Below are 23,602 nucleotides of genomic sequence, written 5' to 3' on the forward strand. Positions count from 1 at the left end.
AGGGAAGAGTGGAGCTGGAAGTAGACAATGAAACCAATGAGGCAAGAAAACCAACACTACAAGAGGTCTCCCAGGCTGTGCACAAGTCAAAAAACAATCGAGCCCCTGGGGAAGACAGCATAATTGCTGAATTAATAAAAACTGGTGGTGAGGCTGTAATAAAGGAACTGCACACATTAATATCAGATATATGGGAAACAGAAACTATGCCGGAAAATTGGAATAATAGTCCCCATTTATAAGAAAGGGGACAGAAGAGCAGGTGAAAACTATAGAGGTGTAACACTCCTAAGTACAGCTTATAAGATCTTCGCAAGTATATTAAACGTAAGGATACAGAAGTGTGCAGAAGGCATACTAGGGGAATATCAGTGTGGCTTTCGACCGGGCAGAGGAACAACTGATCAAATATTTGTGATAAGGCAAATGATGGAAAAATTCTATGAATATGATATAGATCTGCATTTCTTATTCATCGATTTCAAACAAGCCTTTGACAGCATAAATCGGCAAGAACTATACAGAGTACTGAAAGAAGTTGGTATATGTACTAAATTAATAAGACTAATCAGAATGACAATGACAGAGACAAGAGCAAAAGTAAAGGTCCTTAGCAGAACAAGTGAAAGCTTTGACTTTAATAATGGTGTGAAGCAAGGGGATAGTCTCTCCACTGTCCTATTCAACATTGCCCTGCATAGTGCAGTAAATAAAATCAACAAAAGAGGCACCATATTTATGAAAACTAGCCAGATATGTGCATACGCTGATGACATTGCTATAGTAGGAAGAAATACCAATACACTACTAGAAACATACCGGGCAATGGAAACAGAAGCCTTAAAAATTGGCCTCATAGTAAATGTAAACAAAACAAAATATATGGTAATGTCACAATCTGAGGCCAGAAGAACCCCTAAAAACCTAAGCATCAATGGGAAATGCTTCAATGGAGTGTCCTCTTTTAACTACTTGGGAGCCCTAATAACAAATGATAACAGTATTGGAAAGGCTATAAGGGAAAGAATACAAGCAGGAAACAGAGCTTACTTTGCAAATACGCAGCTTTTCAAAAGTAGCCTTGTTACAAGAAAAACTAAATTGCCAATATATAATTGCCTAGTCCGCCCAGTTATCACATACGGCTCAGAGGTATGGACGTTGACAGAACACGATAAAAATGCTCTAAGAAGCATTGAGCGGAAAATACTACGCAAAATCTATGGGCCAATAAGGGAGGAAGAAGGCTGGAGAATACGCTACAATGCTGAATTACAGGAGTTAATACAAGGCAGGGACATAGTAAAATTTGTTAAATCACAGCGAATACGATGGCTAGGACACTTGGAGAGAATGGCAGAGCATAGAATTCCAAAGAAAATGATGAAAGGTATGATCCATTCAGTTAGGCGAAAAGGGAGACCTAGAAGAAGATGGATCGATGAGGTAATAATGGATATCAGCAATATGGGAGTCCGGGGGTGGAAAAGAGCAGCAAATAACCGAGAAGTGTGGAGGAAGATTGTTGAAGAAGCCAAGGCTCACCAAGGGCTGTAGAGCTACTGAAGAAGAAGAAGAAGATTGCTTTTACTGTAGCGCCTCAACTGTGGAGTTTTCTGAACGCTGACTGCAGGATGCCAGATGAAAAGCACAGTCCTGGGCTCTCACCCAAGGCTTTTGGTTTTCGGCACCCAATACATGCGTCATGCGTTTCTGTCGCCATCGTGCTTTCCATACACAAACAGAATTCTATTTCGATGATCATTTGTTCAGTGTGGTGGAGTCTTACTGCTTTTGGGATTGGTCTTCAGTGCCCAGTTGATGGCCGTCCGCTGTGGCTGAGCGATTCCAGGCGCTTCACTCTTGACCCGCGCGGCTGCTACGGTGGCAGGTTCGAATCCTGCCTCGGGCATGGATGTATGTGGTGTCCTTCGGTTAGTTAGTAGTTCTAAGTCTAGGGGACTGATGACCTCAGATGTTAAGTCCCATAGTGCTTAGAGCCATTTGAACCCAGTTGATATGGCTTCCCTATCTTTAACAGCTTGAGCGAAAGTGCTGGTCACACATTAATGTTCTCTGCTGCCTCAGTAAAACCGGCTGGTACGGAGATTGCTTACACTTCTGCAGCTTTACAAAGCGTTGACCCTATCCATTCTTGAGCGTGGGAGTCTTGCACATGTCTCGCATCATCTTCGGCATTGTGGGTGCTGGACCTTGTAACCTCCCCCTTCCTTATTGGCCTATTGGACTACGATATAATTGACTCTGGTCGCGTATGCGTAATGAAATTTTATAGTGGGTACGACACTCGTTACTGAAGGAAAAAATACCGGTTAGTAGTAGGAAAGTGTACAACAGACCATTCTGAAGGAAGAATCTATTCTAAGCCTAATCTAAATACTGATGATAATTTTGAAATGGGTGCAGTATAGTGCAATCTCTCGCAAACCACAATAGGGGGAAAAGGGTACCACGTAATATTTAATACAAAAAAAGACTGGTTAGCTAAAAAGAGATAATTGGCTCTGAGGACTATGGGACTTAACATCTGAGGTCATCAGTCCCTTGAACTTAGAACTACTTAAACCTAACTAACCTAAGGACAACGCACACATCCATGCCCTAGGCAGGATTCGAACCTGCGACCGTAGCGGTCGCGCGGTTCCAGACTGAAGCGCCTAGAACCGCTCGGCCACACCGGCCGGCAAAGAGATAATTAAACGTTCGCCAGCACGCTAGGGCAATGAATCTCCATAATCTTAAGAAATTTAAGCAAATAATCACTGGCGTGGCAACATAAGGTTGTCACGCTTTTCCACAACATATAACAGTTCACGAAAAAAAATAAATGAATCAGCAAGCACTGAGTTTGGAGTTACTTATTCTGAAATACTAAATTTTGAAAGTAAAGTTAAATGAGGTTATTGGTTAAATAAATGCAACTAAAACTCTGTCGTGTAAAAAATTACTTTCAGTAACATACGTGTAACGTAATGCAAAATTTAGAAAAAGGCAAGCAATTTACTTTCGATTATTGAAAGATTAAATTGAATTTACTAGAAGCAAATAACAATAATAAAATACATACCAAGTCAGCAGACGTCACTCGCTAAGCTAAATACAGAATAAATGACATTGCGCACTCTTAATTTGTGCTGTATCTTTAGTTATTAGTTTTGCTAGTGAAATTGTACGTTTGATTTCGGCACCCAAGACATGCGTTATACGTTTCTGTCGCCATCGTACTTTCCATACACAAACAGAATTCTACTTCTATGATCATCTGTTCAGTGTAGTGGAGTCTTACGGCTTTTGGGATTGGTCTTCAACAAACAAAACTGGCAGTAAATAGTTAACCAATTTTCGTATTCTTACGACACTTGGTGATTGGATGGAAAGGAATCCAGCTTGGCAATAATGTCTGACAATGACAACACAGGTGCCCTAAAAGTTTAAACTATTGCATGTTATGTTATGTCCTTAGGTCAGTTAGGTTTAAGTAGTTCTAAGTTCTAGGGGACTGATGACCATAGATGTTAAGTCCCATAGTGCTCAGAGCCGTTTCTACCTTTTTTTATTGCATGTTACTATTGAAATTAGTCATACTTTGTCAAAGAAATCCCGCTGGGTAATATCTCTACCAGGGTTCTATTTTTTTACTCAACAGTCTTACGATGTTGTAGCTGTGCAGACGACGAATAATGTAGCCGACGACAATGCTAAGCTGGCGCTGCTGTTGCTGCTGGATGAGAGCCCCGAGTCGACTCCAGAGCCACGGACAGTTACTGGACAGACAACAGTTAGACCCTCAGCTCTCTCTGCCTTTCCACCACTACCGTGCTCTCAATACTTGCGGGCTAACGAATTTGGTGTGCATACACTGGCGCGATCATAACTGCACACCGCGTCTGCGTGAACGCCCAACAAATACCTCCGCACTCTTTTTCTGTTCGTACCGCGACAGACTCTCCATACGCGAAGATAAGCAACGGCGCAGCTACTGCCGTTTGGTGGTTGCTATCGATACATTCAAATAATGTTCCCTTGGCTATTACCCAGAAGTTTACATTATAATAAGTAGACTATTACATCCATTCATCTGTAGTTTCTGTAATAAAGCTTACATATTTAGAATCAGAACTACATTACAAGCTATCAATGGATATTACACGGCGAAAAATTTTGGTTGATGCAGGAGATATTTTATCTGCATTTTCGGTGTTACAACCTGATACACCATTGTTGGGTCCTATGTGAGACAAGTACCCTTTGAACTAGCCCTGTGACCATTCTACTTGCAGAGGCAGGGTCCGCCCATTATGGATCAGGCGTCAACAACTGCTGCTCAGCAATGCGATACGCATTTTCTGCTTCTCTGAGCATCTGAACAATCATATTAATTTTTCTGGTAGGGAATTCTACCTCCCCAACAGAGGCCCAAGACTTGAGTCATGATCGCAGTTCGCATACTTAATTTCGCCCTTACAATTGGAGTTGACTGATAAGCCCCTGATCACTGGAGATACGCGGATGAGATCCCAACGTGGATGAATAATATTCTGATTTTATTCCAGTTCTTTAAACGTTAGGAATGTATGATACATAACTAATTCAATCCTACCACAAATCGAAAAAAAACCTTACTAATTTCGTATTTAGAACTAGGTGTACCCTCCGTCGTGGAATTAAGCAGTTGACGGATATATAAATAAGGTTGATATCGTATCTAAGCTATTATGCAATTTTCATTCTTCAGACCGAACAGACTGGTATAACATACACTTGCACCCCACCTCCTCCTCCCCCCTCCCCGTCCCGTCTCTCTCTCTCTCTCTCTCTCTCTCTCTCTCTCTCTCTGCGTCTGCGTGTGCGTATGCGCGCGCGCGCGCGCGTGTGTGTGTGTGTGTGTGTGTGTGTGTGTGTGTGTGTGTGGGTGCGCGCAGTCACGCAGCTACATTTTCTCGGTGCTGCAACCTGAATCACCGTAGGTTATTTTTCCGTCTTTTAACCGATTAAACTTCTGTACTAGGTTAACAGCTGATAATGTTTAAATATGTTTGTAGAACATTTCCTTTCGCATTTATAAGGTATTAATTTTTACTTGTTACTTCCACAGCTTTTGATAGGCTTTGAATCGGGCCAGATAGTCCTGTGGGACTTACGGACGAGGACAGCAGATATACGGTGTCAGACTTCGGAGCCACTGAAGTCAATAACGTGGCACCATGAAGGAAAACAATTCATGTGCAGCCATACGGATGGTTCACTCACCACTTGGGCAACGAGGCAAGCACCGAAACCAGTCAGTGTTTCACAACCGCACGGTAAGTTGTTGTAGCGCTGTTACAGTGATCTTCACGAAATTAGATAGGTCAGAGTCATCTCACCTACTTAAGCGATGCCAGTTAGTGATAATCTCGAATGTCCGTAATGATACAGAAAATTTAGATATATCTATTCGGACAAGAATATCATGGATTCCTTTCTAAAAGAAGATTTTTGTCAGTTGTTCCGAAAAAAAGGTCTAACGTTACAAGAAATTCTCAAGAAGAGACTGGTGACCTCAGCAGTTAAGTCCCATAGTGCTCAGAGCCATTAGAGCCTCTCAAGAAGAACCTTTTTTTTTTTTTTTACTTCAACGTGTCGAAAAAGCAACAAACACTAACATATTTCGACTGAAGAGAAGTATGTACATAAACAAAGTTTATAGATCCATGGGATATACATTTTATCGTGAGAACGTAGAAGTATTCGGAGGTAAGAAGTACAATACCGCAAGAAATGTGAAACTGTTTCGTATATGTAAGGAAAACGTTGTCGCCGGCAAATGTACGTTCTGTTGGGCTCCGTTGAAGCTTTCAGCGAGAAAGTTGCTATGAAAATTATAAAATTAGTTTTGAAAATCCGAAAATCGCTTTATCTTTGAAAGCTGTCTGTCTGCGGGAGATTCCGTGCGTTGCTGCACGCGAGGGTTTGCAGCTTGCCGCCAGGTTTCATGTTCTTTGGCTCGCCTTAATGGTACCGACAATAGTTCCTAGTTCTCGAAAATATTATATTTGCAGCTCTTACACTCATCATCACTGCAGAATACCACCAAAATACCGATGTACGCTATACGAAAGTACCAGTTTATACTTCCAGGTCAACATTTCCCTTGGAGTCGTGCCGTATAGATTTGTTGATACAGTTTTACGAAACACAAGTGTGTATCGTGGAGTGTAGTCTATAATTCGTAGTACCTTCTTGTGTACGGCCTGCAGGCGATGATGATGTGTTACAGTTACACATCCCCCGACAGGAGTAGCATATGTCATCAGCGGTGTAATGACGGTCCTGTACATGGACCTAGCTACTCCACTATTCAGAGTGCTCTCCGGTTAAACATGGGATAGAGTTGTTTGAGCACCATCGTGATCGGTTGGTGATGTGCATGTGGCGACCCCCCACCCCACCCCACCCCACCCCACCCCACCCCAGTTAGTTTCCGGATCAGCCAGACACCAGACTTTACTATGGCTTATCTCGCGCTTACATTAATCTGTGATCTTGCGATGTTAATCACTTAGATATGTTACCTAGACAAATCTAATACCGAAATTTCCGTACCATGGCTATGACTACGTACTGGACGTATATATATATATATATATATATATATATATATATATATATATATAGTTATTTGTTCTAGTATTGACGTTTGTGCAGATGTTTGTCTATGAGGGAACAGAACTACTACTTACTTGTCGACGTTTATTACAACACGTCATTTGTCAAGCCACGGCTCAACAGTTCTTAGTGTAGCCTGTAATTCTGAGTTAATATGTGGCAGTTGCTCGGGATGTCGTTAAAGTAGTAGCTAAAAACCAATAGTTAAAGTGTACAGAATAAGTTAGCCAAGTATCAAGGACCTATGTACTCAAATTGTTGAGATAGGTTATATGCAGATTACTTCCACATCAGCTGCACTTGAACATCTTTATCCAAAATGGTACTGGCTTATTTCTCTTCCCATGAGTGCCAGTAAAGGGTGGAGCAGGGACATTAAGACTCAAGCTACTATAATAATGCCACATTTTCTACATCTTTTGTCTCACCACAGAAATGAGTGACAAAGAGCCATGACTAACAGACAGTTGTCACATTCCAAAATTAGACATCACAGATTCGAAAAAGCAATAGGACAGAAGTTTACTGTTTCTAGTACTAATCAGATTACATCTCCATCAATACTTTCCAAACTATTGTGATGTGCATGGCAGAGGACACTTCTTCGCTGTAGCACGTTTTGGGGTTTCTTACCATTCCATTCGCGCATAGTGTGCGAACGATGACCGCTTAAATGCGCCTACGCACAGTGTAATTAGTCAAATCTTGGCTTCATGGATCCTATAGCAACGAAATGTAGGGGTTGTAATACACTGACGGGAAAAAATCGCAACACCAAAAAATAATTAATATAAGGTAAGGAAATTTCGTAAATAAATTTATCTAGGTAACATATTTAAGTAATTAACATTGCAAGATCACAGCTTAATGTAAGCGCGAGATAAGCCATTGCAAATGTGAAATGCTGGTCACTGCTAACGGATGTAACCGCCAGAATGTTGAATGCAAGCATGCAAACTTGGATGCACTGTGTTGTACAGGTGCCCGATGTCAGTTTATGGGATGGAGTTTCATGCATGTTGCACATGGTCAGTCAATATAGGAACAGTTAATGCTGTTTATGGATGACGCTGGAGTTGTCGTGCGATGATGTTCCATATGTGCTCGATTACACACTTCTGGTGATCGAGCAAGCCAAGGCAAAATGTCGACACATTGTAGAACATGTTGGGTCACAATAGCAGTATGTGGGCAAGCGTTATCCTGTACGAAAATACCCTCCGGAATGTTGTTCATGAATGGCAGCACAACAGATCAAATCGCCAAACTGACGTACAGATTTGCAGTGAGGATGCGTGGGATAACCACGAGAGTGATCCTGCTGTCTTACGAAATCCCACGCCGGAGCATAACTCCTGGTGTAGGTCCAGTGTGTCTAGCACACAGAAAGGATTGTTGCAAGCACGCAACTGGCCTCTTCCTAGCCAACACACAGCCATTATGGCACCGAGGCAGTACCAGATTTCATCAAAAAACACGACAGACCTCCACTCTGCCCTCCAGTGTGTTCTCGCTTCACACCACTGAAGTCTCAAATTGCGGTGGTTTGGGGATAGTGGAATGCACGCTACAGGACCTCTGGCTCGGAGTTGTCCTTGAAGTAATTGATTTGTAACAGGTCGGTGTGTCACTGTGGTGCCAACTGCTGCTCAAGTTGCTGCTGCAGATGCAGTAAGATGCTACAGAGCCCCACGCCGCACACGATGGTCTCCGTTATCCATAGTACCACGCGGCCGTCCGGAGCCCGATATTCTTGCGACCGTACATTCTGGTGACCACAGCTTTCAGCAATCATGTAGGGGGCTACATCCTGCCAAGTCTTTCTGCAGTATCTCAGAAGGAACATCCAGCTTCTTATAGCTCTATTGCACGACCTCTTCCAAACTCAGTGAGGTGCTGATAATGGCGTCTTTGTCGCCTTAAAGGCATTCTTGACTAACATCTTGACTAACATGAACTCACCACGTCTGATCTCAAAAGTAGCGAACGATCATGATCGTTACAGCATGTGTATAAAGCAAACCTAATTTACATCATCACAGTGGCGCAACAAGCGCCACTCTTACGCCACTGGCGCGAAATTTTAACAGGCATCGTCTTTCAGATGTAGAAACACGCTTACAATCTTCAGTTTATGTCGCACAACTCCTCCTTGGTGCTGTGATTTTTTTTTTCGGCACTGTATATTCCTAGACTTCTCACTTTGCTCTGTGTCTTGAAACTTCGTAAATAAGCTTTGGTGAGAGACCTGGCGTTTATTTTCAAGCGTCTTCCAGTTCAGGTCTATCATCGTTTCCGTGATACTGTCCTATGGACAAACACACAGGTATCAAATTGTGCTGCCCTTATTTTTACACATTCAAAGTGTCCTGTTAGTTCCATTTCGTAGTTTAGTTGGTTTTGGTCTTCTGTGGATCGCATTCACGGCAGCTCTCCATGAAAATCAGCAGGTTAACAAATAAGATACATTTTCTCTGTTGAAATGTGGCTACATGCTGGTCGTTCCTGCATTTTTTGTTGTAATCTTAATATACAACAAAATTAGACAAATGTAAGCGACCACTTGCATACTCTGTTCTCAGAAATGTATCTATGGAGCAGTAGTTGTCAGATAAAAATGATTTTAGTTTTTTTTTAGAAAAACTTTCATTATCTCCGAAGACCTTAAATCCACAAGGGAGGTGGTGAAGTATTTTTGTGACTACATACTTCTTTCCTTTCTATGCAAGACTAGGGTGAATTTGCTCTTTCTGGGCAAGACTAGGGTGAATTTGCTGATAGTGGAGGCCTAGTTGTATGTTTATAAATGCTTCTATAACTTCAAAATTGTGCCGTACTCTTCACTAAAAACTTCACAAGAGAGTACATGTATATAGAGGCTGTGGTTAGTGTGCCTACATGTTGCTCTACATCTACATGGAAACTCTGCAAATCACACTTAAGTGTCTGGAGGAGGTTTCATCGAACCACCTTCACATTCTCGAATAGCGCGTGGAAAAAACGAACACACATATCTTTCCGTGCGAGCTCTGGCTTATGTTATTTCATTATGATGATTGTTTCTCGCTATACAGTTCGGCGTCAACGAAATATTAGCGCAATCGGAGGAGAAAATATGTGATTGAAATTTCGTGAGAAGACCCCGCCGCCACGAGAAACGCATTTGTTTTAATGAAGTCCTCTCCAAATCCTGTATAATTTCCGTGACACTCTCTCCTCTATTTTTCGATAGTACAAAACGTGCTGCTCTTCTTTGGACTTTCTCGATGTACTTCGTTAATCCTATTTGTTAAGGATACCACATCGCGCAGCAGTACTCCAAAAGAGGACGGACAAACGTAGTGCAGCCTGTCTCTTTAGCAGATCTGTTACATTTTCTAAGTGTTCTGCCAATAGAATGCAATCTTTGGCTCGCCTTCCCTACAACATTTTGTGTGTGTCCTTTCCAATTTAAGTTGTTCGTAACTGTAATTCTTTCTTACTTAGTTGAATTCACGGCCTGAGATTTGACTGATTTTGTCGTGTAACCGAAGTTCAACGGATTACTTTCAGCACTCATGTGAATGACCTCGCACTTTTCGTTAATTAGGATCAGTTGCCGATCTTCGCATCATACAGATATCTTTTCTAAATTATTTTGCAGTTGGTTTTGATCTTCTGATGAATTCAATAGTCAAAAAACGACAGCATTATCTGCAGACAACCTAAGTCGGATGCTCAAATTGTCTTCTAAATCTTATACATAGATAAGGAACAGCAGATGGCATGTAACACTACCTTGCGGAATGCTAAAAATCACTTCTGTTCTTACTTTATGGCTTTCTTCGAATTATTCTACGAACTGTGACCTCTCCAACAGGAAAGCACGAATCCAGTCGCATAACACACGATATTCCATAATCACGCAGTTTGATTACAAGTCGCTTGTGACGTATGGTGTCAAAGCTTTCTTGAAATCTAGGCATACGGAATCAGTTTTAAATCTCTTGTCAATAGCACTTAACACTTCGTGTGAGTAAAGAGCTAGGTGTGTTTCACAAGAACGATGTTTTCTAAATCCATGTTGTCCGTGTGTCAATAGACCGTTCTCTTCGAGGTAATTCATAACGATCGAACACAATTTATGTTCCAAAATCCTGCTGCATATCGACGTTAGTGATGTTGTCTGTGATTTAGTGGACTGCTCTATTGCCTCTCTTGAATATTGGTGTGACCAGTGCAACGTAGCAGTCTGTGGGTACGGATCTTTCGTAGAGAGAGCGGTTGTATATGATTGTTAAGTATGGAGCTATTGCATCAGCATACTCTCAAAGGAACCTAAATGGTATACGGTATGGACCGGAAGACTTGCTTTTATCAAGTTATTTAAATTGTTTCACTACTCCGAGGATGTCTATCTCCAAGTTACTCATGTTGGCAGGTGTTCTTGATTCGAATTCCGGAATATTTACTACGTATTCTTTGGTGAAGGAATTTCGGAAGGCTGTGTTTAGTAACACTGCTTTAGCAGCACTGGCATAGATAGTATTTCCATTGCTCTCACACAGAGAAGGCACTGATTGTGTCTTGCTGCTGGCATACTTTACATACGACCAGAATCTCTTTGGACTTTCTGACAGGTTTCGAGACAAAGTTTCACTGTCGAAACTCTTATAAGCACTTTGCATTGAAGTCCGCACTCAGTTTCGAGCTTCTGTAAAAGATCGCCCATCTTGGGGATTTTGCTTTCGTTTAAATTTGGCATGCTTTTTTTCGTTGTTTCTGCATCAGTGTTTTCACCTGTTTTGTGTAACTTGGGGCCGGCCGAAGTGGCCGCGCGGTTCTGGCGCTGCAGTCCGGAACCGCGAGACCGCTACGGTCGCAGGTTCGAATCCTGCCTCGGGCATGGATATGTGTGATGTCCTTAGGTTAGTTAGGTTTAACTAGTTCTAAGTTCTAGGGGACTAATGACCTCAGCAGTTGAGTCCCATAGTGCTCAGAGCCATTTGAACCATTTTTTGTAACTTGGGGAATCAGCTCCGTTGTTTGTTAATGTGGTATAAATATGCCAATTGCTGTCGATACTGTTTCTTTGAATTCAAGCCACAGCTGGTCTACACTCACATTGTTAATTAGGAGGAATTGGAGAGCTATTCTCAGGTAGGCGCCAAGCGAATTATTGTCTTTTTTGAATAGATATATTTTTCGACGATTCTACAGTTACGATATTCAGTCTCACTACGACAACCCAATGTTCACAGATCCCTGTATCCGTTTTTGATGCTCGTTATTAGCTCAGGATTATTTATTGCTAGGTCAGGTGTGTTTTCACAACCGTTTACTGTTCGAGTAGGCTCGTGAACTACTTGTTCGAAATAATTTTCAGAGAATGCGTGTTGCACAATTTTGCATGATGCTTTATGCGTACCTCCGGATTTAAGGATTCATTTTCGCCAACAGAGCGATGTTAAATTGAAGTCACCAACAACTATAAATACATGATTCATGTATATGTTTGAAATTAGACAAGTTTTCTTTGAAACTTTCAGCGACTGTATCATCTGAGTCGCGAGGTCGGTAAAAGGAACCAATTATTATTTCATTCAGGTTGCCAAGAATGGCCCCTAACCATACTAACTCACAGGAACCATCCACTTCAATTTCGCTACAAGATAAACTACTTCCAACAGTAACAAACACGCCGCCTCCAACAGTCTACATCTGCATCTACAATTATACTCCGCAAGCCACCCAACGGTGTGTGGCGGAGGGCACTTTACGTGCCACTATCATTACCTCCCTTTCCTGTTCCAGTCGCGTATGGTTCGCGGGAAGAACGACTGTCTGAAAGCCTCCGTGCGCGCTCTAATCTCTCTAATTTTACATTCGTGGTCTCCTCGGGAGGTATAAGTAGGGGGAAGCAATATATTCTAAACCTCATCCAGAAAGGCACCCTCTCGAAACCTGGCGAGCAAGCTACACCGCGATGCAGAGCGCCTCTCTTGCAGAGTCTGCCACTTGAGTTCGTTAAACATCTCCGTAACGCTATCACGGTTACCAAATAACCCTGTGACGAAACGCGCCGCTCTTTGGATCTTCTCTATCTCCTCCGTCAACCCGATCTGGTACGGATCCCACACTGATGAGCAATACTCAAGTATAGGTCGAACGAGTGTTTTGTAAGCCACCTCCTTTGTTGATGGGCTACATTTTCTAAGCACTCTCCCAATGAATCTCAACCTGGTACCCGCCATACCAACAATTAATTTTATATGATCATTCCACTTCAAATCGTTCCGCACGCATACTCCCAGATATTTTACAGAAGTAACTGCTACCAGTGTTTGTTCCGCTATCATATAATCATACAATAAAGGATCCTTCTTTCTATCCGCTGCAGATCTTCCTGCATTTCGCTACAATTTTCTAAAGCTGCAACTTCTCTGTATACTACAGCATCATCCGCGAAAAGCCACATGGGACTTCCGACACTATCTACTAGGTCATTTATATATATTGTGAAAAGCAATGGTCCCATAACACTCCCCTGTGGCACGCCAGAGGTTACTTTAACGTCTGTAGACGTCTCTCCATTGATAACAACATGCTGTGTTCTGTTTGCTAAAAACTCTTCAATCCAGCCACACAGCTGGTCTGATATTCCGTAGGCTCTTACTTTGTTTATCAGGCGACAGTGCGGAACTGTAGCGAACGCCTTCCGGAAGTCAAGAAAAATAGCATCTACCTGGGAGCCTGTATCTAATATTTTCTGGGTCTCATGAACAAATAAAGCGAGTTGGGTCTCACACGATCGCTGTTTCCGGAATCCATGTTGATTCCTACATAGTAGATTCTGGGTTTCCAAAAACGACATGATACTCGAGCAAAAAACATGTTCTAAAATTCTACAACAGATCGACTTCAGAGATATAGGTCTATAGTTTTACACATCTGCTCGACGACCCTTCTTGAAGACTGGACTACCTGTGCTCTTTTCCAATCATTTGGAACCTTCCGTTCCTCTAGAGACTTGCGGTACACGGCTGTTAGAAGGGGGCAAGTTCTGTCACGTACTCTGTGTAGAATCGAATTGGTATCCCGTCAGGTCCAGTGGACTTTCCTCTGTTGAGTGATTCCAGTTGCTTTTCTATTCCTTGGACACTTATTTCGATGTCAGCCATTTTTTCGTTTGTGCGAGGATTTAGTGAAGGAACTGCAGTGCGGTCTTCCTCTGTGAAACAGCTTTGGAAAAAGGTGTTTAGTATTTCAGCTTTACGTGTGTCATCCTCTGTTTCAATGCCATCATCATCCCGGAGTGTCTGGATATGCTGTTTCGAGCCACTTACTGATTTAACGTAAGACCAGAACTTCCTAGGATTTTCTGTGAAGTCGGTACATAGAATTTTACTTTCGAATTCACTGAACGCTTCACGCATAGCCCTCCTTACGCTAACTTTGACATCGTTTAGCTTCTGTTTGTCTGAGAGGTTCTGGCTGCGTTTAAACTTGGAGTGAAGCTCCCTTTGCTTTCGCAGTGGTTTCCTAACTTTGTTGTTGTACCACGGTGGGTTTTTCCCGTCCCTCACAGTTTTACTCGGCACGTACCTGTCTAAAACGCATTTTCCGATTGCCTTGAACTTTTTCCATAAACACTCAACATTGTCAGTGTCGGAACAGAAATTTTCGTTTTAATCTGTTAGGTAGTCTGAAATCTGCCTTCTATTACTCTTGTTAAACAGATAAACCTTCCTCCCTTTGTTTTATTTTCCTATTAACATCCATATTCAGGGATGCTGCAACGGCCTTATGGTCACTGATTCCCTGTTCTGCGCTTACAGAGTCGAAAAGTTCGGGTCTGTTTGTTATCAGTAGGTCCAAGATGTTATCTCCACGAGTCGGTTCTCTGTTTAATTGCTCGAGGTAATTTTCGGATAGTGCACTCAGTATAATGTCACTCGATGCTCTGTCCCTACCACCCGTCCTAAACATCTGAGTGTCCCAGTCTATATCTGGTAAATTGAAATCTCCACCTAAGACTACAACATGCTGAGAAAATTTATGTGAAATGTATTCCAAATTTTCTCTCAGTTGTTTTGCCACTAATGCTGCTGAGTCGGGAGGTCGGTAAAAGGAGCCAATTATTTACCTAGCTCGGTTGTTGAGTGTAACCTCCACCCATAATAATTCACAGGAACTATCCACTTCTATTTCACTACAGGATAAACTACTACTAACAGCGACGAACGCTCCACCACCGGTTGCATGCAATCTATCCTTTCTAAACACCGTCTGTACCTTTGTAAAAATTTCGGCAGAATTTATCTCTGGCTTCAACCAGCTTTCTGTACCTATAACGATTTCGGCCTCGGTGCTTTCTATCAGCGCTTGAAGTTCCGGTACTTTACCAACGCAGCTTCGACAGTTGATAATTACAATACCGATTGCTGCTTGGTCCCCGCATGTCCTGACTTTGCCCTGCACCCGTTGAGGCTGTTGCCCTTTCTGTACTTGCCCAAGGCCATCTAACCTAAAAAATCGCCCAGCCCACGCCACACAACCCCTGCTACCCGTGTAGCCGCTTGTTGCGTGTAGTGGACTCCGGACCTATCCAGCGGAACTCGAAACCCCACCACCCTATGGCGCAAGTCGAGGAATCTGCAGTAAAGTAATTTCCTAATGATCTGATCACCGAAATGAGTAACCGGAGAATTGCATCAAAGTCATGTCTTAAAGATCATCATGTTACTCTCCTGTGAAGTCGACCCCGCCTACCACCACTCCCACTCCCTCGCGGATTGCGGGATCGTTCGTCGACGTCATCGCGTTTTCTGCCAATGACGTGCAAGTTCAGCCCTTCACCCGTAGAGCAGTTTTAATTTTTATAATTTGAATGCGTGAGCGCCGCTATCAACAGCAGCAGCAGCAGCAGCAGCAGCAGCAGTGATCAGCTGGCGAGAAGTAGTCAAAGTATTTGTTAATTTCTTTTGTTTAATAATATGGTTATTGTTACTGTTTCGGCTTTTATATTAGGCTATTATCAAGTATGTCTTGCCAAATGTTGATACATAACATGAGGGCATATAGAAATTTTTTTATAGTGGAAGATAAGAGACAATGCTTACATATGTACAGTACAAGTGCAGAAATAATGTACATAGTAGGTTATGGTTTTAAGGACATATGACTAGCATGCCGGAATACTGCTCTATTCAAAGACTTATGATATGAGCCTTATTTCGATTCCATGGCCATTATCAAGCCACCTGCAAACATTTGGTGTTCTTAGTGCACATAACTTTGTAACTAGCAACTTACTACCAGGACACATCGTTAATGCTGTCATTTCTAATACCTAGTTGTGCTGCGTATCGTAGGTGTAGCTCACACGAAATTTTAGATAGGTAATGTCTCAGCAATGGAATTTGTTGCTGGGGAATATTTACTAAGAGCCATTTAACATTTTTCCTACGTTTGACAGTTAAGTCAACAATGGTAATAGTAAATTCTTTACTAATATTTGCTGATATTGTCTTTGTCTGTAAATCTGTTTTATCCGTTATCATGATCCATAGTCCTGGTGCAGAATTGTATGTTGCAATATGGATCGCCGTGGAGAGAATCTATACCTGTCATATCTAACACTGCTCTTCGTTATGTTGTCAACTACGTGTTGTAATAAAGCTCGTGTTCCCGACGTCTGGCCTCTGTTCAGTACAATTCCGAGATGTCAACACATGATCAAATACGGAATATCATGTCGGATTTATGGCTGGAGTGAAGAGTTCGTAACAAATAGCATATTATACTTAACGATGGGTACTAGTTTCATTGGTTCGGTACAATATTGGCTATTTTCAACGAAAAATTCAGTGTTGTCGGTAAAGTATTCTTAGAGTTCAGCACAGAATTGGCGTAAAAATTCAGTGAGTTGTTATATGGGCTTCTCTCTCTCTCTCTCTCTCTCTCTCTCTCTCTCTCTCTCTCTTGTGTGTGTGTGTGTGTGAGAGAGAGAGAGAGAGAGAGAGAGAGAGAGAGAGAGAGAGAGAGATAGCACATTCAAGGATCACGCCGTACCGATCAGGAAAACCTTTGACAAAGTGACCAGCAGGGTGCGTGCAGCCACGTCGTTGTAGTTGGCTGGCAGCGTAGACCGACGACCTGTGGCGGGGGCGATGGGCAGCGGCTGCCCGTGTACCTGCACCTGTTCGCAAACGGTATGGATTCTACTGTCTTTCACTGGGCCTCTTTGTTTGACGTGTAGTTGGAAGACAGGGCTGTGCTGTGTAGCTGACGATAACTCGAGTCATCTCCTGTCAGTTGGCGATGCACTCTGGCACGATGGCAGTCGAATTTTTTCGTCACGGAATATCTCGCGCACAATGGTAACAGACCGCTTTTCTTGTAAAAACCCCTTTCTTTCCCTTCACATGTAATTATAGCATTTTTTATTGTTACATTTCGACTTGTCACTTCGTATAAATGTTTCATTCTAAAATGTGTTTGACGTGTGCCTGGTGCGTATAAATTCACTTGTTTGATGGTTTTGGGTGGCTGATTGCTTACTACAGGTGTAACAGCTGCCACCCATTCCAGTCGCAAATTTTTTTGCGGGGAATTTTACAAGCTTAGTACTTGAAACTTTTTTCATTTTTGCGGCTTCAGAGCCACTATACAAGTCTCCCCCTCAGGACGACGAATATGCATTTCTTGATTTTTTAATTTCCTTGCAGAACATATGTGTGGGTTATAGGTTATTTTCAGCGTAGGTGAATTTCGAATCCCTGTAGTTTTTCAGAATGGGTTAAAGTATACGTGTGTTTCTTAAATTTTTCTTGTTTCTCACCATTTTAATTCAGGTCATGTGGGTGCTGCGGTATCACATACAACATACTACTGTCGGAAACAAGAACTACTATTCTCCATTTCATGTGTATCAGCTGGATGTGGTATAGAGGGTCACTGGGAGAGCACAGCACTACCCCAGCTGCTGTCAAGTTCCCAGTCACTGGAGACGCTGCTTATCCTTTAAGTAGTTGGTCACTTGGCCACACGAAGCCGAGTGCAACCTGTTGCAGTACTCCCAGCGAGCAAAAATCAATGAAAGTACCGGGGACTGAACCTGTATTCTCCACACGGAGGACATCAAGTGTTAAGTAAAAATTTTGTACCGTGGTTTTTGCTCGGACTGCTTCAAAAAATTAATGCTGAAATCACCTTCCTCGGACAATTGAAATAATGTTTCAAATGTTTGTGAGAAACTGTGAAAGTCTGCCAGTGGGGTCTATAAATTGTGCTGCTAGGCAGCTTGAAGTCACATGTATGACATTCCGTGCTTTGTTCTGCGCATAAACTTCTTGCGTCAATCTAAACATGCAGTGTCATGGCGGTAACATCGAATAAAGTATTTTCGGGCTTCCAGTCACATCAAGTTGTTAGAATACCGAGAGCATTCAACCGAGCATTCTTTAACTATTTTCGTGAAGAATGACCCCTGGCCGGCTCTCGATATGCTCTTATATAGTCTAGCTGCCGATTGTGACATCACTGTTGTCCACGTGAGGCCTGCGAGAAAGACAGGCTGCGGCATGTACATCACAGCACGTAATACTGCAGGTCTTATGGGTGCCAGCTCTCGTCTCCAGTGGGAGGGAGTAACTATTTCGGAAGAGTTAAATAATTGCGTGCAAGCCCTCGGAAGAAAACGACAAAGGTAAGAGCTTTAGTGGGTGCCCTTTCACTAACATATTGATTTCCTGTGTGTCCTGCACGGAGCCGAGCATTTGCGAAGTGTAGCGGACAAGCCGACTAGTGTGGCGTCAAAAGTTGGTTGCCCGGTCCGTATTTCTTGGGGGCTCGTGCTTACAGTATTGCCGTGCTTGAGCACACAGGTATGCTGATTCTGTGTTCAGTTCACCAGCTTCGGCATCGCGATTGCAGGAGGCCACACCGTGCTGAGCTGTAGGCAGCCTCTCTGTTAAGGGTGTTGTCAGTAATTCCTTTAATTACACTGTCCCAGAAACCCTTAGTGTGAGCCACAAGAGAGATGTCATCAAATTTGGTCCAGTGACTGTTTTCCGGAGTTAGCACAAGCAATTTTTCAGGTGCGATAGGCCATGAAACCGCTCTCTCCCCTCCCTGTGTTGTTCTGCAGTGTGCACTGTTTGTCTGACTTAAGATTGCCCGCGCTCGCTGGGTATTTTGTTAAACTCAGATGTTTTGAGATCTGCTGAATCTTGACTTGCCTCAGTAATTTTCGGATTATTGACGGAAGGCTGAAGATCTGTTGGATCTTGTGTCTTTTCAGCAATTGGCTTATCTTATTGATGCAGAGCCACAAAATAGCAAAAATGCTAACTTCTCTTTCCGGTCCCCATAGATGGTCTTAATGCAATACTTGCTTACAGTCACATCTTTTATTTGGGGATTATTATAGCTGTTATTCATGAAGACGTTGCATAAATGAAAAAACTCCTGGGGCAGGTTATAGGAGTCTGTTATTATTCTTGCATGATGTAACGAAATTTTATCGCAGTGTGCTTCTGTACCAGTGGACGATGGATTGCAAGCCACTCGTGCAATCCATCCTTACCCTTTCTTGACATTCTTGTCCACGCCAAATTAATGGATGCCATGGTCACAATGTCTGTAGAAAACCAACTCAAACTTATCCATACTTACACACCATCAGCCATCATCACAGGTATTTCCACTTAGCTTAGGGCATACCAGACTTCCCAACCGGTGAACTGTGTCTCGCTGGCTCTGTTCCAGTTTAAGTGGAATGCAGAACCTCAAACTTATTACTTACGGGCATGGCTGTAGTACCTTGACTTTTTTTTTCCCTGGTTCATGCCTCCCCTGTACAGGGGCCACAGAGCTGCCACTGACACGCCACCCAGTAGACAACTGGTGAGAGGTAACGTACTTCCTGTAGAAGAGACAATATCCAGGGGACAGGATAGTACGTGTAACCTCCACGGGTGAACGGGTGGCAATTCAGGTGCTGACTATCTTGGGATACATTATGCTATGCCTGCTCGACCTGTTCATGTAATTCTGTAACAGTTGTTGGTTGATGAGTCGCACAAGTCACTTATAGTCCCTTCATATGCCACAAGTGCTTGATTGCAAACAAGTCGTGCTGGCCAAGGAAGTTGGCGCATGTGTTGCAGAGCACATCGAGTTTCATGGGCAGTGTGTGAGTGAGAGTTATCCTGTTGGAACAACAAATCAGTCATGCCCTTCCTTCACTTGTCTGTAGTGTCTAGTGGGATTTATGTGACGTAGGGGATTTTAGAGGGGTGCTCTGTTGTCTTCTTAGTAAAGTGTCATGAATTTGAAAACGAGTACATGGGTTCAATGTATCCTCATAGTAAAATACCTCAGCAACTTCAGCAGCCTGTAATTATTTGGTATTTCTTCATAGTAGATCCCCATCATCATTAGTTCTCTTCGTGGGTAAAGAACTTACCAGCATGTCTGGATACTGAAAAATTGTGTTTGTTTCATCTGTGCTACACTCACTTTTCTTCTTCTTTTTCTCTGTCTGATCATGATCGGCATCATATTCCATGTGACTGGCATGTCACTGGGGACATGGGAGATAAAATTTCTAGATTTTTATGAGTTTTTAACACTGACATAGACACATTGTGCCCATATATGTGTTTATATCCTGGCAACCCCAGAAATCAGAATACATAATTTCATATTTCATCTTAGAGAATAACTTGGACTAATACGAGGGCAGTTCAATAAGTAATGCAACACATTTTTTTTATCGGCCAATTTTGGTTGAAAAAATCGGAAATTTCTTGTGGAATATTTTCAAACATTCCCGCTTCGTCTCGTATAGTTTCATTGACTTCCGACAAGCGGCAGCGCTGTACGGAGCTGTTAAAATGGCGTCTGTAACGGATGTGCGTTGCAAACAACGGGCAGTGATCGAGTTTCTTTTGGCGGAAAACCAGGGCATCTCAGATATTCATAGGCGCTTGCAGAATGTCTACGGTGATCTGGCAGTGGACAAAAGCACGGTGAGTCGTTGGGCAAAGCGTGTGTCATCATCGCCGCAAGGTCAAGCAAGACTATCTGATCTCCCGCGTGCGGGCCGGCCGTGCACAGCTGTGACTCCTGCAATGGCGGAGCGTGCGAACACACTCGTTCGAGATGATCGACGGATCACCATCAAACAACTCAGTGCTCAACTTGACATCTCTGTTGGTAGTGCTGTCACAATTGTTCACCAGTTGGGATATTCAAAGGTTTCTTCCCGCTGGGTCCCTCGTTGTCTAACCGAACACCATAAAGAGCAAAGGAGAACCATCTGTGCGGAATTGCTTGCTCGTCCTGTGGCTGAGGGTGACAATTTCTTGTCAAAGATTATTACAGGCGATGAAACATGGGTTCATCACTTCGAACCTGAAACAAAACGGCAATCAATGGAGTGGCGCCACACCCACTCCCCTACCAAGAAAAAGTTTAAAGCCATACCCTCAGCCGGTAAAGTCATGGTTACAGTCTTCTGGGACGCTGAAGGGGTTATTCTGTTCGATGTCCTTCCCCATGGTCAAACGATCAACTCTGAAGTGTATTGTGCTACTCTTCAGAAATCGAAGAAACGACTTCAGCGTGTTCATAGGCACAAAAATCTGAACGAACTTCTCCTTCTTCATGACAACACAAGACCTCACACAAGTCTTCGCACCCGAGAGGAGCTCACAAAACTTCAGTGGACTGTTCTTCCTCATGCACTCTACAGCCCCGATCTCGCACCGTCGGATTTCCACATGTTTGGCCCAATGAAGGACGCAATCCGTGGGAGGCACTACGCGGATGATGAAGAAGTTATTGATGCAGTACGACGTTGGCTCCGACATCGACCAGTGGAATGGTACCGTGCAGGCATACAGGCCCTGATTTCAAGGTGGCGTAAGGCCGTAGCATTGAATGGAGATTACGTTGAAAAATAGTGTTGTGGAGCTAAAAGATTGGGGAATAACCTGGTGTATTTCAATGCTAAATAAAACCACCCCTGTTTCAGAAAAAAAATGTGTTGCATTACTTATTGAACTGCCCTCGTATTTAGCAGTGCATAAGATGCTGTGGCTACTCATCTGCCACGACCTACTTCACTTCATATGTAGCACAAAACCTGGACATCATTGTAGTCATGCCTAGTTGAACAGGATGAGTCAAAGAAGAGGTACCTGCTTTGAGGATGATAGTATTGGTGACCCTGAACAAAAAAATCCTTGTATTACCATATGCCTTATTCCAAATAGTTTCCATTTAATGTCCATTGTTATTTATTGGCTGAATTACTCAGTACAGTGTCCTTGTATACAAAGTACCACAGTAGTGTAAGTGAATTAGAGATGATCAATTTGATAAGGACTTGTGACCTACAAGTCAGGAAACTACCTCAATTTGGCCTACAAAAACTACCTAAGCTTCAGCTCATGCATGTCGCGCGAGGATATTCTCTCGCTCTCTTCGCACAAACTGGTAGCCCCAGAGAAAGAAATGAATAGGAATTTTCTGTAGGAAATTTAATTTAGCGTAATTTTGTCCTGTAATACCATTTCAGTACAGGCTGCAGTTTTTGAGTTATTCAAGAAAAACCTACAGAATTGACATTAAAGCATTCAGTCTTGGAAACCATTCGGAACAGAGTATAGGTCCATACAAAATTTTTTGTGCAGAAACACCAATACTATCACCACTCAAAGCATGTACCATTCTTTCTGACTCACCCTGTATTAAATGTCCATAACTGGTGTGTATAAAACCCCGAAGAACATACTGACACTGGCTGTTGCTGCCTTCTTATCACCAGCCTTTGGTGTGGTACTGACTGGTCTCCATATTGCTTTTCCAACTTGGCCAACTGAATCACTGAGCTGCAATTTCAGAGGAGTGACAGTCAGCTGAAAGATTTTCTATTGCGAGATATAATTCATGAAAAGGTATGAGGAGCATTCAATAAATGATAAAACACATTTTTTTTCTGAAAGCAGGTTGGTTTCATTCAGGATCCCAATACACAATATTATTCCTCACCTCACTCATTTGATAACAAAATCCTATTTTTCAACATAATCTCCATTCAATGAAACGGCCTTATGCAACTTTACTGGGAGGGCCTATATGCTCACACAGTATTACTCTACTTATTGGAGTCATCGTCATGCTACATCAATAACATTCCCATCATCCACATATTGTTTGCTGCAGAATGCTTCTTTCATTGAGCCAAACAAACAGAAGATTGAAGCTATGAGATACAGGCTGTAGGTTGGATGAGGGAGAAGTGTCCAATGAAGTTTTGTGAGCTCCTCTCACATGCACAGACTCATGTGGGGCCTTGCATTCTCATGGAGAAGGAGAAGTTAGTTTGCATTTTTGTAGCAAGTAACACACTGAGGCCGTTTCTTCAATTTACTGTCACAAATTGAAAATATGGCTGGGTGTACAAAGATTTCAAGATGACGATGAACTCAAGACTGGCGTTACCAGGTGGTTCAATTTCCAGGTGGCAGACTTATATGCAGAGGGGTTATAGAATCTGGTGCAGCATTACAAAAATTGTATAGATGTTAATGGCGATTATGTGGAAAAGCAAAATAGACATGTAGTAAAATATTATTGTCAGTAAAAACCTTTTCTCATGAGCTTATTTTTTATGACCAAATTGACCTTAGTTTTGGAATATGCCTTGTACTTCTGCTGTGATTTCCTTCTCAGAGTTAAGCACACAACCACACCATGAGTCAGTAACTCAATGTAGAAAACTTAACACTTCTGACAAGTGAAACTGCAAGGTTTGTGATACGCTGCAAGTTGGCAGCCCATGCTGTGCAAGACTGTCCATGTTGTTTATAGCACTGATTGAACCATCTCCCAGTTGCAACAAGCTGCACCTGATGACAATAGTATTCAGTTAACAGATTAC

General features: G+C 42.6%; 1 protein-coding gene across 3 annotated transcripts in view; it reads left to right on the forward strand.

Moving 5' to 3' along the window:
• The window catches only part of LOC124554816 (syntaxin-binding protein 5), a 981,379-nt gene that overhangs the window by 655,400 nt on the left and 302,377 nt on the right, over positions 1 to 23,602 (forward strand). For all 3 annotated transcript variants that reach the window (XM_047128475.1, XM_047128476.1, XM_047128477.1), the window contains exon 6: positions 5,117 to 5,324. In XM_047128475.1, coding sequence (XP_046984431.1) covers positions 5,117 to 5,324 — 208 coding nt within the window. The remainder of the gene's footprint in view (positions 1 to 5,116; positions 5,325 to 23,602) is intronic.

The sequence above is a fragment of the Schistocerca americana genome, chromosome X, assembly GCF_021461395.2.
Source record: "Schistocerca americana isolate TAMUIC-IGC-003095 chromosome X, iqSchAmer2.1, whole genome shotgun sequence".
NCBI lineage: Eukaryota > Metazoa > Arthropoda > Insecta > Orthoptera > Acrididae > Schistocerca > Schistocerca americana.